General features: G+C 48.4%; 1 protein-coding gene across 1 annotated transcript in view; it reads right to left on the reverse strand.

Moving 5' to 3' along the window:
- Nucleotides 1–13,928, reverse strand: part of urm1 (ubiquitin related modifier 1) — a 19,581-nt gene extending 5,653 nt beyond the window's left edge. The window contains exons 1-2 of the mRNA XM_062554450.1: nt 13,866–13,928; nt 8,546–8,616 (exon numbers count right to left, since the gene is read on the reverse strand). Of these exons, the coding sequence (XP_062410434.1) occupies nt 8,546–8,616; nt 13,866–13,900 (106 nt within the window). The 5' untranslated portion in view covers nt 13,901–13,928. The remainder of the gene's footprint in view (nt 1–8,545; nt 8,617–13,865) is intronic.
- Between the last annotated feature and the right edge of the window lie 1,072 nt (nt 13,929–15,000).

Raw genomic sequence — 15,000 nt, forward strand, 5'->3', positions numbered from 1 at the left:
AGAGACCCAAACACACTATTCCGGTCCACATGCCCATACACTTCCATCCACTACGGGATTTCACTGAATTCATTAATTAGGGCTAAATCACCAAAACATCACTAATAATATTAATAAATATTAATATTATTATAAATATCACTAATAATATTAATAAAACATATCAATGCTTATATCATCTGGCTAAATCATAAGAATTATGGTAATAATGTGTGTGTTTGTGAATAATTCTGTGTAAGTTACTACATTTCTCTAGCGTCTCTGGATCAACATCCACACCACCTCATCAGCAGTTACAGCCAACATCTCTGGATTCAGCCAGCTCCCTTACAGAGGAGATACAAACAGGAAGAAAGAGAGAGACAGACAGGGGGGAGAGTGAGAGAGAGAGATGGAAAGAGAGAAAAAGAGAGAAAAAGAAAGAAAGAAATATGGGGCATGTGCCATCCTGACTTTTGCCTTTATGCAAGCTAAAATTATCTTAATTTGTCTTCTTAATAAGCAGAGCAGTACTGATCATGAGGGTGTGTGTGTGTGTGTGTGAGAGTGAGTGTGTGTGCGTGCATGCTGCCTAAGCGTAACACTTTAGAGTGTTTCAAGCTCGTCCATTCAGAATGCAATCACACTGACCAGGAGAGTGACATCAGACACAGAACGCTCACACAATGATCAGCCTCTGCTCTGCTCACACACACACACACACACACACACACACACACACACACACACACACACACACACACACACACACACACACACACACACACACACACACACACACACACACACACACACAATGATCAGTCTCTGTTCAGGCACACAGGACTCCCTCACACACACCGCCAGTCGGTCAGGCTCACACACACACACACAGGCAGCCGATCAGTCTCTTTCTCTCTCACACACACACACACACACAAACGCAAGCACACAAACACACAGACACATACATGAGCATGCGCACACATACACACAGACGTACACAGATGCCCACGCACACACACATGCACACACACATAAATACGGTCCAAAAATGCAATAGAAATAAGGGATACCTGACAGCATTCACATATGCTGCAGCTGCATGCAGAGTCTTTTAAACACACATATAGTGCACCAACTAGTTCAATTCCCAGGATGTACGTATATGTGTGTGTTTGTTTACATACATATACATTTACACACCATGTTCACAGAGAGAGAAATGATAACACACAGACTAACAAAAATTCCCACACAGAGAAACAGCTCAACTACCTCAGTGAGGCAACTAAGAACCTGACTCCCCTCACCTCAGACACAGATACACATACAGTACACACACACACACCTCAGCAAGGTGATACAACTAAGAACCCAACTCAAAAAAAAGAGAAAAAATCATGTCTGATAGCAGTAACCGAAGCAAAAGCCATTTCCCTCCATCTTTACAGTATATCAGCTGAATGTGACGGCACTGCATTTGTGTGTGTGTGTGTGTGTGTGTGCGCATGTGCGAGTGCATGTGTGTGTGTGTGCGCGTGTGTCTGTGAGAGGGAGCGTGCGCGTGCACACATGTACGTGAGGGAATACAATTGTGGTGTCGCCACTCGGTGAAGGCAGCATCACGACTCCAAGACGTCGTGTGAACCATCTGGCCAGCGGACAACGACACTCCAGAATCCGCAACCATGGCCACCACTATCATCAGCATCAGTAGCAGCAGCAGCAGCAGCAGAAGCATCTCTGTATCCAACAGCACTATGGGAACCCAGTTACAAAACTGCTCTGAATCTTCTAATCTTTACTTTTATCTCTGTCTCTCTCTCTCTCTCTATTAAACCTGAACGAAAAACAACCATACAGATGTCCAGATGTATCTGTGTGTGTGTGTGTGTGTGTGTGTGTGAGAGGGGTATATGTGTGTGTGTGTGTGTGTGTGTGTGAGAGAGAGAGAGAGTGTGTGTGTGTGTGGGGGGGTGGGGGTGTGCGCTAATGTGTTTGTGAGGACCTGATGTGTCAGGCGATTCTGTAGCGACGCGAAGCACTTTGCTGTGCTAACGCTAACGCTAGTGGGAAGGGCTAACGTACAGGGGAGCTGAAGACAGGAGGAGGAGGAGGAGGAGAGGCGAGGAGGCGGAGGGGAGGAGAGAGACAGGCAGAGGGAAGGAGACAATGAGAGAAAAATGGAGAGGGGGAGGGAGAGAGAGACAGATCGAGAGACTGAGAGAGAGAAGGAAGGAATAAGAAAGAGGAAGGGACGGAAGAAAAAGTGAGATAAACAATGAAAGAGAAATGAAAAACAGAGAGAATGAAGGGGTGAGGTGGAAAAAGAGAAAGAGAGAAAGAGAGAGAAAGGGGTGAGATGGAAAGAGTGAGAGACAGAGAGATAAAGGGAGAGTAAAGGAAGAGGAGAAACGGAGAGTACGGCAACTCACATGGCTCAATCAAGGGTGCCGCTCCCCTCACGAAGCTGGGTGCGTTTTGAGAAGTCAGCACACCACAGTATGCATGTGTGTTTGTGTGTGTGTGTGTGTGTGTGTAAAGGAGTGTGTGTGTGTGTGTGTGGGTGGGGGGGGGGGTATGGAGAGGCTGTATCAGGTTAATTGGATCGCTGTCAGGGTCTTCAGTTGTGTAACGATCGCCGTACCTTCCAGAAGCCCACAGCTCTCGGCCCTGCTGCCGCACCTATAAAGAAGAGTGATGCTTGCCCAGGCCCAGCGCTAAGGCAATGACTATTGACTTTCGCCATTGCAGGTCTAAAAACAGAGGCAATCACTCCCGCACTCGCCTGTCCTCCACCAGGGCCACTTTACACAGCAGCACGCACGCACGCACGCACGCACGCACGCACGCACGCACGCACGCACGCACGAGGTTGCTAGGTTACGGGTACGCAGGCGAGACACGCCGCTACGTCTGGCTTCCTGTTTTTGCGTGTTTTTGTGTTTGTAATTTTGTGCAATGTTCTGTTAAATTGTTAATTTATTTGTTTAGTTAAACGTATTCACCGAGCGGCGGCTGACCAGCGAGCTGCCCTGAGCAATCTTTGTGACCAGACATGTGAAGTGCAGCGCTGCCATGACCACCGAGCGGCCGCTGACCTGCCAGCTGCCATGTTAGCATCTAATGCTAGGTGCCCGGAGTCTGGATTGGGTAAGGAACTCTGTTGGTACATAACGATAGGTTCCTGGAGTCTGGGTTGGGTAAGGAACTCTGTTGGTTCATAAGGTTCCTGGAGTCTGGGTTGGGTAAGGAACTCTGTTGGTACATAACGATAGGTGCCTGGAGTCTGGGTTGGGTAAGGAACTCTGTTGGTTCATAACGATAGGTGCCTGGAGTCTGGGTTGGGTAAGGAACTCTGTTGGTTCATAAGGTTCCTGGAGTCTGGGTTGGGTAAGGAACTCTGTTGGTACATAACGATAGGTTCCTGGAGTCTGGGTTGGGTAAGGAACTCTGTTGGTTCATGACGATAGGTTCCTGGAGTCTGGGTTGGGTAAGGAACTCTGTTGGTTCATAACGATAGGTGCCTGGAGTCCATAACGATGGGTGCCTGGAGTCTGGGTTGGGTAAGGAACTCTGTTGCCTAATAGTTTGTGACGTTGTTATCAAACCGTCGCCGTCAGAACTCCACTGAGCTGCTGGTCACCAAGATGGCCCATGACTTCAGACTGGTCTGTGCGTCCAGATTGGCAGTAACATTAAATCCTCCGGGTTGGTCAGTTATAAACACACAGCTGTGCGCGGCTTCACACAAGTTATTATTGCCCTTGGACATTTTTCAGCCGGTTAGATGCAACCAATTGGACTAATTTAACATGAAATTTTCTTTTCAAAATTGATTTGCTTTTTTACTTTTTTATTATTTGTTCATTTGTTAGTTGTCTGTCTCGTATGTTTTGGTGTCACTACGCCGTTACGTCCAGCATGTTTTGTCTTGTGCGTAATTTGTTATTTTGCTCCGTTGGTCATGTCTTGATGTCACGGGTACGCTGGCGCCGCCGCCGCCGCCGCCGCTCCGTACGGCATCTTTTGTCCTCTGGGTCAGTGTGTGTGTGTGTGTGTGGAGTGCTTTGGGCTGCACTCTGTGCATACAAAAATGCACCATATACATAAAAGTGACTCGACTTGACACACACAAACACACGCATGCACATGCACACACACATATACACAAAAAAGTCACAGTCACTTATTTCAGTGTCGACGCGAATATGTGAATGGGCAGACAAGCGCCTCTCTGTGTGTGTGTGTGTGTGTGTGTGTGTGTGTGTGTGTGAGAAGAGTCAGCAGGCTCCTCATGTTTGAATTGTGCCTGTTCCATCACTGTGTGCACAGAAGAGGGGAAGTGCTACATAATGCGGGTGGGCTAAGAAAACACACACACACACACACACAACACACACACACACACACACACAGACACAGTACATGGACGAGAGAGAAGGCGGGAGAAAATTATGTGCTTGCGTCACGGCAACCAGGTGCATGCTGGACGATGGTCTATCTGTATGGAGGGGTGTGTGTGTGTGTGTGTGTGTGCGCGTGTGTGTGTGTATGCGCGCTCGTGTTCGATGTTGCTGGCATCACGGGTACAAACACTCGTCCGCCCTCTCCTTTCGCTCTCTCTCCCTCTATCTTCTCTCTCTTTCCCCTCTCTCTTTCCCCCTCTCTTTCCCCGGTCTCTTGTTGTTCCTCTCTTTCTATCACTCTTTTGCACGTTTGGTCTTTTGTTGTTCATCCCTCCTTTTCTCCAGCGTTATGACTATCATTACCGTCGTTATCAGTGGGGAGGGACAGAATGAAGTCATTCATCTTGTTGGGGTTACGAGGGGTGTGTGCTACTATATGACGGCGGGACGAGGAAGGGGGGGGGGTGTGTGTGTGCCCTGCGTGTGTGCGTGTGTGTGTGCGTGTGTGTGTGTATGTGTGGGGGGGGGGGGTAGCCAAAGTCATCAATCATCCACATGCATTTGCTGGAAAAGACACCAAAAATTTGAGAGGGGGTGGGGGAGGGACAGACACGAATTACGCCCGCCCCCCCATGTCAGATCTCGGGTAGGCCAGCCGTGACCTGGCAGCCTACACACACACACACACACACACACACTCCAGAGGTTGTGCCGACGGGGTTCCAGGGACCTCCACCAAGGTCATGCCTGCTCTCCTGCTCCGTGCCCCGCGACCACATTCCCTCCTGTGGTCAACTTTTGTCCTCCGGTTGTCCTGGAGACTCCGGTGCCTCGGCGACGACCCCCTTCTGTTGTTTGCGACGGTTTTGTTGGGGTCAGGACAAACGCCGGCGATAACAAAAGGACCGCTCTCACTTTCTCCCACTCGGGACGGACGCACACACACACAGTTCATGCCCACTCTCACTTTTCCCATCTCGGGATGCTAGGAAGCCAAACGCCTCCACCAGGCTACTTCAGCAGCAGGAAATTAGCTAGGCCCTGTGCATACACTTACAGAGAGGCGCACACACACACACACACAACTTCTCAAACACAGTTCATGCCCCACTCACTCGCTGACAAATCAGCGTTGTTTCTCAAATACTCCCCTAACAAACAAGCTTCAGTTCCACACACCCAATGGGGCCATGTTACCCAACGTAAAGAACAGCCAAATCCTTTCTCCTTGTGGTTACACCCAATACGCAGGCTTTCCGAATATCTTAGTCTGTCCTTGTGTATGTGTATTTATGTAAAAAAAAAAGGAAAAAAAAAAGAAAAAGTTCTTTCACACGGAAAAGATTTTTTTTTTTTTTTTAAATCTGTGCATTTGTGGAGCAGGCGAGTTGACAGAAGGCAGCTTGCTTTGGGAGGGCAGAAGCCCAGCAGTGCAGCAAGGCAGCAGGAGCTCTGAGCACACAACACGGAGCATTCGCTTTCATTAGCTCAGGCCCTCGCCCCACACACACACACACACACACACACACACACACACGGGAGGTGTGCTCTGCCCGATCCTCCCTCCACTGGCCGGTGGTGTGAGCGGAGAGGAATGGAGCTGAGGCCCACACTGGATCACATGTCGGGCCGACTTGCTACAGAACTTAGAAATGAGTGGCTGAAATGAGGGCCGACAGAGAGCCCACCCACCCCACCCACCACACACACAACTTTCTCTCCTCCTTGATCACTCTCAGCACAAACTTTCATCCCCAACGTCCCACCAGGATGTCTGGAGGAATGCGAAGAGAGAGAGAGAGAGAGAGAGAGAGAGAGAGAGAGAGAGAGAGAGAGAGAGAGAGAGAGATGAGAGAGAGAGAGAGAGAGAGAGAGAGAGAGAGAGAGAGAGAGCGGGGGTATTTGTCCTACCAACCGTCCAAAATGATTGCACACAAAAAGGACTTAGCGCTTTGTCACAATTGGTAGCAGCCCCCTCCCCAACTACCCCCCCCCCCCCCCCCCCCCACCCCCCAACTCCCTTTCCTTTCCCCTCAACTGCACCCCCCCCCTCCCTCCCCATACCTTCCACTGACCCCGGCGTCATGGCAAAAAGACCCATCAACAGTATCAGTGGCTGAATTTACAAGTGAAAGCCGACAATAACAGAGCAGTTAGGGGAAGAATGGGCGCCGGCCCAGGGCCTCACAGATGAGGGGGGGGGGGGGGGGGGCGGCCCCAGGGCCTCACAGATGTTGGTGGTGGAGGGGAGGAGGGGGCATTCTGCTCCATTGTTGCACAAGGGGAAAGTAAAGGGAAAGAGAGAAAGGAGGTGTGAGAGAGAGGGAAAGGGAGGAGAGAGAGAGAGAGAGAGGAGAGAGAGGAGAGAGAGAGAGAGAGAGGGAGGGAGGGAGGGAGAGAATTAGCGGGATGGAGGGAGGTAGGAAGGGGTGGACGGCAGCTTCATAAGACCAGATTTGCAGCAGTGGATTTGCAGTGGTGGCCACCATGGTGGAAGGGAAGTAGAGGAGAGAAGAGGGAGAAGAGAAGAGAAGAGAAGAGCCAAGAGAGGAGAGAAGGGGGGGATGAGGAGAGGAAGAGAAGAGGAAGAGAAGAGCCAAGAGAGGAGAGAAGGGGGGATGAGGGAGAGGAAGAGAAGAGGAAGAGAAGAGCCAAGAGAGGAGAGAAGGGGGGGAATGAGGAGAGGAAGAGAAGAGGAAGGGAAGAGCCAAGAGAGGAGAAGAAGGGGGGATGAGGGAGAGGAAGAGAAGAGGAAGGGAAGAGCCAAGAGAGGAGAGAAGGGGGGATGAGGAGAGGAAGAGGAGAGGAAGGGAAAAGCCTAGAGAGGAGAGAAGGGGGGATGAGTGAGAGGAAGAGAAGAGGAAGGGAAGAGCCAGGAGAGGAGAGAAGGGGGGATGAGGAGAGGAAGAGAAGAGGAAGAGAAGAGGAAGGGAAGAGCCTAGAGAGGAGAGAAGGGGGGATGAGGAGAGGAAGAGAAGAGGAAGAGAAGAGGAAGGGAAGAGCCAAGAGAGGAGATAAGGGGGGATGAGGAGAGGAAGAGAAGAGGAAGGGAAGAGGAAGAGAAGAGGAAGGGAAGAGCCAGGAGAGGAGAGAAGGGGGGAAGAGAAGAGGAAGAGAAGAGGAAGAGAGGAGAGAAGCTGTGCAGGGCCAGAGCAGGTGTCCAGGGGAAGCGTGGTGAACCGCTCTTGCACCGGGGTCACCAGCGGAACGACACGCCGACCAACGAGGGGGGGGGGTTAGGGGGGGGTAGAGGGGAGGAGAAGGAGGAGAAGAGAGAGTGATGGATGCAAAAAGAGAAAGAGAAAGAAATTAGGCAAAAGCAAGAGCGAAGAGAGAGAGAAGAAGGGGAGAGAGAGAGAGATTGGGAGGGATAGTGAGAGGGATGGGTGAGAGAGAGAGGGAGGGTGAGGAGAGAGAGAGGAGAGGTGAGAAGGAGAGAGAGGAGAGAGAGAGCGCGAGAGAGAGAGAGGCCACATGGTGTGATATGATTTGTGTTGTTTTTGTTGGCAGAGAGAAAAAAAAGAGAGAGAGAGAGACAGAATCCTCTTTCCTCTTGGCTCTGGAGCAAGACAAGGCAGCAAGACAAGGCAGCAGGACACCCCCCCCCCCCCCCCAACACACACACACACACACACACCACCACCACCACTACCCCAGCCCACCCCCCATCCCTGTGTCAATGTTCTGGCTTTAAGTAAGCAGACAGATATATGGAGGCAATTAAGTCATCAACACCAGTGAGGGTCAAGAAGTGTTCTGAGCAGGAAACGCAAGTGAAAGTGTGTGTGAGGAGAAAAGAAAATGTTCAGTTTTCATCTCAATATTCACTGTGTTCACTTCATAGTGTTATTTAATTTAACGCTACCTTGATTTTTAATCCAATCTTTTTTTTTTGGGGGGGGGGGGGTATACTTGACATTTTCAATTTCCCTTTTGTCTTCCGTGATACTTTTAAGGAGATATAGATGTGCCAGATTCCAGGACATACTATATAGATATATACTTTTGAGGAGGTATAGATGTGCCAGATTCCAGGATATATTATATAGATATATACTTTTAAGGAGATATAGATATGCCAGATTCCAGGAGTGCCATTTAAATGTGTCAGGAACTCGCCAAGTCCTGAAGACACTGCATGTGTTCCAACTTACAGGACTCCGATTGGCTGGGCAAAGTCACATGATGATCCTTGACCCCATCAAACAGTAGCTCTGCTCCGCCCCTGCAGAGAAAACAGGGACATGATGATGTCATAAAGGGGGATCCATGGCAACCTTCAAAAAGGCCAGAAACATGATCTTTCTTGGACAGCGGCTTAAAAACATCTGTGTCACCAAAGACACACACACACACACACACACACACACACACACACACACACACACACACACAGTACTCTATAAACTGCCATTAGCAGGAAGAACCCGTGACCAAAACGACCCAAAGTGAAGAATGTCACCTGTCTGGATTCTATTAAGCACTCTTTGATTAGTCTGCACATGGCTGATATTTTAGCTTGCATAAAGTTAATCATTGGTCACACCATGGCTGCTACAGTAGGGACTACCCCATAAAACACAAAATCTATAAACGTTAAAAATGATACAATAAAGTGGAATGACACAATAAAGGCAATCGTGCACGCAAAGATGCAAAAGGTTTAGGAGTAAATTTGAATATTCATTATATATTCATAGTCATTTTTGGCATAAGTACATTTTTTGGATGGATTTTCATATCCACATTTTGAATTACACAACATTATACCAACATTTCTGTGCAATAAGACTACACATAAAGTGCAATACAGTAACAGTTTGCCCGGTACCCAGGCAACAGATGCAACTCATCCTCCTGTCTTGACGTCGTCCTTGCGGTGACCTTGCCGTGACCTGTACATTACCTAATGGATGACTGAACTCACAAATGTTAGTCGGGCTGAGCTAATTAACTCAGGATTGTTTGACCCTGTGACCCTTCATTAAAGACCAGATAACTAGTGTCTATGGATCCGTTTCCCAAAGCATGGTGGCTGAATTATTACAGAGAGAGAGAGAGAGAGAGAGAGAGAGCGGGAGAGAGAAAAAGAATGACAAATCGAAAGAAAGTGACAGACAGCAATATATTTAAGTTGTAAGCAGTGACCGAACGGCACTGGGGCGAACGGCACTGGGGCGGGGGTCAGGTTAAAGCCATAATATGTGGAAATAAGGAGAAGTGTTTGTCTAATCTACGTCAATAGAAAATCCCGTCAGTGCAAGTAGTGCCAGTGGACACCAGGGAATGATGGCACTTCTCCTAAATCCGCCTGCCACAGTCTGCCACTGTCCCCTCAGATGCATTCAAAGTGGGCAAACAGCGGCCAACGTTCGTGGTGAACATGTTTTCTCTGAACAGGTAAATTTGAACGATTTGCTGCGGACATTCCATTATAAATGGTAAATGTTGCCTTCGTCAAACTCACATTCAGTTCCACTGTACTGTATGTTCGCAGAGAACTACAGTACCGCCTCAGGCTGTTTGCGATTGTTCGCAAAACGTTCGCCGAAAACTGAAGGCTGACGGAATACTGTCTGTAAACGCTGGCCTATGTTTGCGTATTTGAATGCGCCCCTGTTTCTCTCCACCAGCTGGAGGCGTGTGCCACTGTGAGATCAGAGGTCAGAGGTCAGTGCTGGTGCTGGTGCTGGTGCTGGTGCCTGGTCCAGACGCAACACCGCCTCAGCTTCAGCTGGGACTCTGACATCAGTATTGGACCGTGTGTGTGTGTGTGTGTGTGTGTGTGTGTGTGTCTGTGACATCAGTGTTGGACCAGGAGAGAGATGGAGGAAAAGAGGGGGAGTAGCAGGGGTGTGCCAATGCTGGGACAGCGCAACAGGAGGTGATGGTGCGTGCGCGTGCGTGTGTGTGTGTGTGTGCGTGTGTGTGCGTGTGTGTGTGTCTGTGTGTGTGTGTGTGTGTGTCTGTGACATCAGTGTTGGACCAGGAGAGAGATGGAGGAAAAGAGGGGGAGTAGCAGGGGTGTGCCAATGCTGGGACAGCGCAACAGGAGGTGATGGTGCGTGCGCGTGCGTATGTGTGTGTGTGTGTGTGTGCGTGTGTGTGTGTGTGTGTGTGTGTGTGTGTGTGTGTGTGAGTGCGTGTGTGTGCGTGATCTGCGTGTGGAGATAACCTCACAGAAAATGCCTGACATCAACAGTACACATACATACAAACACCATTCAGTCCATTCGCTGTACACCACACAGAAATCAGATAGACAGACAGTGACAAGAAGGAGGGGGAGGGAAGGAAGGAGAGAGAGAAGGAGTGAGAGAGAGAGGGAGAGGGAGGGAAGGAAGGAGGGAGAGAAGGAGGGAGTGAGGAAGGGAGGAAAGAAGGAGAGATCAAGGGAATATGGAGATAAAAGAGATGCAACTGAGACCAGGAGGAAAGAGATGGAGATGAAAGCAAAAAGCAGGAGAAAAGAAGAGAGTGTGTGTGTGTGTGTGTGTGTGTGTGTGTGTGTGTGTGTGTGTGTGTGTGTGTGTGTGTGTGTGTGTGTGTGTGTGTGTGTGTGTGTGTGTGTGTGTGTGTGTAGTGTGTGTGTGTGTGTGTCCAATAAAGCTGAATACACAGGGATAGAAAGTGAAGGAGAGAGGTAACTAGCGATCCACGAGAGAGGAAATAGCGATGCACAGGAGGAGAAAGTGTGTGAAATAAAGACAGAAATACAGAGAAAGTTAAAGAGTGTAGAGATAGACAGAAATTTAGAGTGAAAAAGAGAAAGGGAGGGAAAGAGAGAGGGGGTAGTAGAGAGTAAGAGGGATGGAGAGAGAGAGAGATGGACTAAGAAGGAGAGAGAGAGATAGATGGACTAAGAAGGAGAGAGAAGGAGAGAGAGAGATGGACTAAGAAGGAGAGAGAGAGAGAGAGAGAGAGAGATGGACTAAGAGTGACGTTCTCTTGCAGCAGCAGCAGGTGCATAGCTCCATAAAGAGGGCTCACATCCCTTGGAGAAAGCCCAGTTGTCCTCCTCTCTCTCCCTCTCTTTCTCTCTCCCTCTCTTTCTTTCTCCCCCTCTCTCTGCACTCTCTGCCCACCCCCTACCCCCCCACCCTCTGGCACTCTGCCTACTCCCAACCCGCACAGAGGCATACACAGACAGACAGAGAGAGAGAGAGAGAGAGAGAGAGAGAGAGAGAGAGAGAGAGAGAGAGAGAGAGAGAGAGAGAGAGAGAGAGAGAGAGAGAGAACCTTGCTTATAGCCTACCTCTTTGGGTCAGTTGGTTCAGCACTGACACAACCATCGATCTGCTTCCTGCACTTTATGTTCATTCCGACAGCATTTTATGGAGGCCAGCTAGATAGCACACTGCTCCCCAAGTGGTGACAACCACACACTCAGGCTAACTACCGAACTACTGAGCCTCAGGACAGCAAGTGTTCAAAGCTTCTTTATCTTGAAAATAAAAATCATGGGTACTTTGGGGTTAACTGTAACCATTTTTGAGGCCGTTTAAAACGTGCATCAAATCACACAATTTGGTCGTTTTGGGTGTCGTAGCGTGTAATAAAGGTCGTCAACAATCAAATTGACTACTTTTAAAATTAATTTGAAGAGTTTAAGAGGAGAGTTTTTGGTTTTCTTCTAGCTTGGGTAAGCAGGAGGATAGAATTTAGCAATTGCTGCCTAGACATAGGCTAGCCTACTGTCAAAAACATCCTTGTGTGCGGATGACGGTCTGATTCAAGCAGGAGGGTAGAATTTGGCGAATTTGGCGGCAGCTGCTGCCAAAATACTGTGGGGGAAAAACATCCTTGCGGTTTTGACACCACATAATAAACTCAACAAGGTAGCCCAGGTGCTGGCGAGCCGTACCTCTGCGGACCTGGTTTCTCCACACTATACTTTTGCCCCGGCCGCAATCGCTGCCAATCCTTCTTCTCCTCCTCTTCAGATGAAGAAATAAAAAAGAACGAGTCGATTTGACAATTACAACTTTTCTTACAATCCCTCCAACAGGCCACCGCCAACAAGACAGGCTCAGCACAGCAGCCTCATACAACTGTAGCCTACTGTGTTGCTACGGGACCCGACGTCAGCGGATAGGCTACTATGAGCGCGATTGGCAAGACAACTAGAAATTCTTCTTTTAAACTCTTAAAACGAATGAAAAAAGTAGTCAGTTTGATCGTCGACAACCTTTATTACAACCCACGACACCCAAAACGACCACATTGTGTGATTTGGTGCGTTTTCAACAGCCTCAGAAAATGGTTACAGTTAACCCCAAAGTACCTCATGCAGTAGGCTATGCCAGCCAGGACTTGACTGTAAAATCTACTGTCTGCCTGTGTGTACGCTTGAAGTCTAAGTCCAAAATATACATTTAAAAATTGAGCAGCATGTATTCAGTGCTTTGGTAAATAGGCTATTGTAGAGGGCAATAACCTCCATAATTGCGATCGTTTTTGGCTGGCTGATGGCTTCACTACCACTGTATTCAAAGTCTGCTTTGTTATCAGTTCCTATTTTGCCTGATGAAACGCTGCCTCTTAAATGAATAAAGTAGGCTATTTTTGGAGCCAGTAGGCCTATAGTGTGCAGACCACCCCCTTCTCTGATTTGTTATCAGGAAATAACAAAATTAATTTATTTTTTAGTCTTCCCTTTACCCTATAGAACCAAATCTAAAATAGCCTAGCCTAGTGCAGTCTACTATGCAAGAGGACATTATCATAATCAGAGAGTCATAAATAGCCTACTGTAGGCTACTGAGTATGAGACTAGACTAATTAAAAGTCCAAAATGTGCAACACGTAGGCTATTAGTAGAAGGCTATAGCCTGTTTGAATAGCTTACTTCAAAATGCTCTCTTTCTACACAGAATGACACAATCATAACAATTGTTACAATAATTGCAAGTGTTACAATGATAACAATTGACGGGCGGGCAGATTAGGCTACGTTAGTCAGGCGTTTTCTCACCCACATAAACTTAATCAATATCGTCAAGGCGTTTTCTATTTTCACAGCTTATGCGAAAATAATTAGTTGACCGGAGAAATCTTTGGGATTCCTCGCAACCTGATAGGGTGACAGAGCCAGACAGATACGCATGTCACAGCCTTTAGGCTAGCCTACTGCCTATGGTCACAGCCCAACATCGAGAAGCCTGCTTGCTGTAATGACGGGATACCTCCGTTTCGCAAATCTGCATGCCTCACGATTTCATCCAGCACAACAGTCGTTAAATGTCACCAAATCGTATAGTTTACCGCATCTTCCTCGTATTTAGATGCATGAAGATGAGTTAGTGCATGAGCTATGCAGCCTAGCCTACTCGGTGTCTTTACGGCTAAAAGCGAGCTTTGTCGCGAGACGGAATTGTTATTATCAATCTTATTGAAATGTATTTGTGTTAATTGTAACTAACCCACTCACAATGTTTCATTATATAGCTGTAAAACAAGAAAACTTGTACTAACCCAAACTCCAGATGTAGGGATATGGGCGCCGCCATGTTGCTTTCTTAATCCGGAAGTGATGCGAGGCTGGGTGAACCCTCTCTGAACTTCCGGCCAATTTGGATTTCGCCCGGCAGCTCAGGCTGGAAACCTGCACATCTATTTCCTCTGTTCCCTGCCAGAACCTTTGGCTCTAATCAGAAACCAGCTAAAAAGACACAGCGGATCGTTGGTCTGATTGGTTGAAGGACTATCCAAGCGTATACGGATCACGGCTCTTGTGCAGTAGAAACAAAGTGCAGACTCCCCAGACTAATGTTCAATCTTAAAAGAATTTTAAGTTTTAAGGGCTTGTTTGTTTACCGTAATGTGTTGTCCAAAATGTCCAATGTGTGTGTGTGTGTGTGTGTGTATGCGGTGCTACCATACCCCCCCCCCCCCCCCCCCCCCCCCCCAACACACACACACACACACACACACACACACATCCCCCCACCCCCCTCTTTTGCCCTCTGTCATATCGGTGACAGCCTTGTCCCATTTGGGGGGGCAGATTGAATTGCAAATCTGATGCCTTCTGTTGGCGTCCGAATCTTCAGTGGTCTTTTTCAGGCACCCATTCATGTGGTAATAGGGGAGAGAGTGAGCATATAGGGGGCCTGATTGGGGGGCGAAGGGTGAGGTGAAGTCAGTCCACCAGTGTCCAGGGTGAGCCATCAGCAATGTGGATCTGGGTGTAACGTTTGGCAATAACCTGTATGCCTGCACCTCCTGTAATTCTGTTTGTGTGTTGCTCTGAACAAGCCTATCCAATACCCATAGGTATAAGCTGGACTCTCTCTCTCTCTCTCTCTCTCTCTCTCTCTCTCTCCCTCCCTCCCTCCCTGCCTCTCCTGTGTAGCCTGTGTAGCCTACATGTTTCTGTGCCTGTGCCAACATGGGGCCCATTTTGGCAAACATGCTAATAGCATTTCTGTGAGCCATGTTTGCCCACTCCAGCTAGCACAACACAGTGTTGTTCATCAAGTGTAGTACGGTGCGCTGGCTTAGGAAGAGACACGGGGAGAGAGGCAGAGAGCGCAACCTGTGATTTACATGTGAATCTACTGCGTGTGTGTGTGTGTGTGTGTGTGTGTGTGTGTGTGTGTGTGTGTGT

Source organism: Sardina pilchardus, chromosome 14, assembly GCF_963854185.1.
Source record: "Sardina pilchardus chromosome 14, fSarPil1.1, whole genome shotgun sequence".
NCBI lineage: Eukaryota > Metazoa > Chordata > Actinopteri > Clupeiformes > Clupeidae > Sardina > Sardina pilchardus.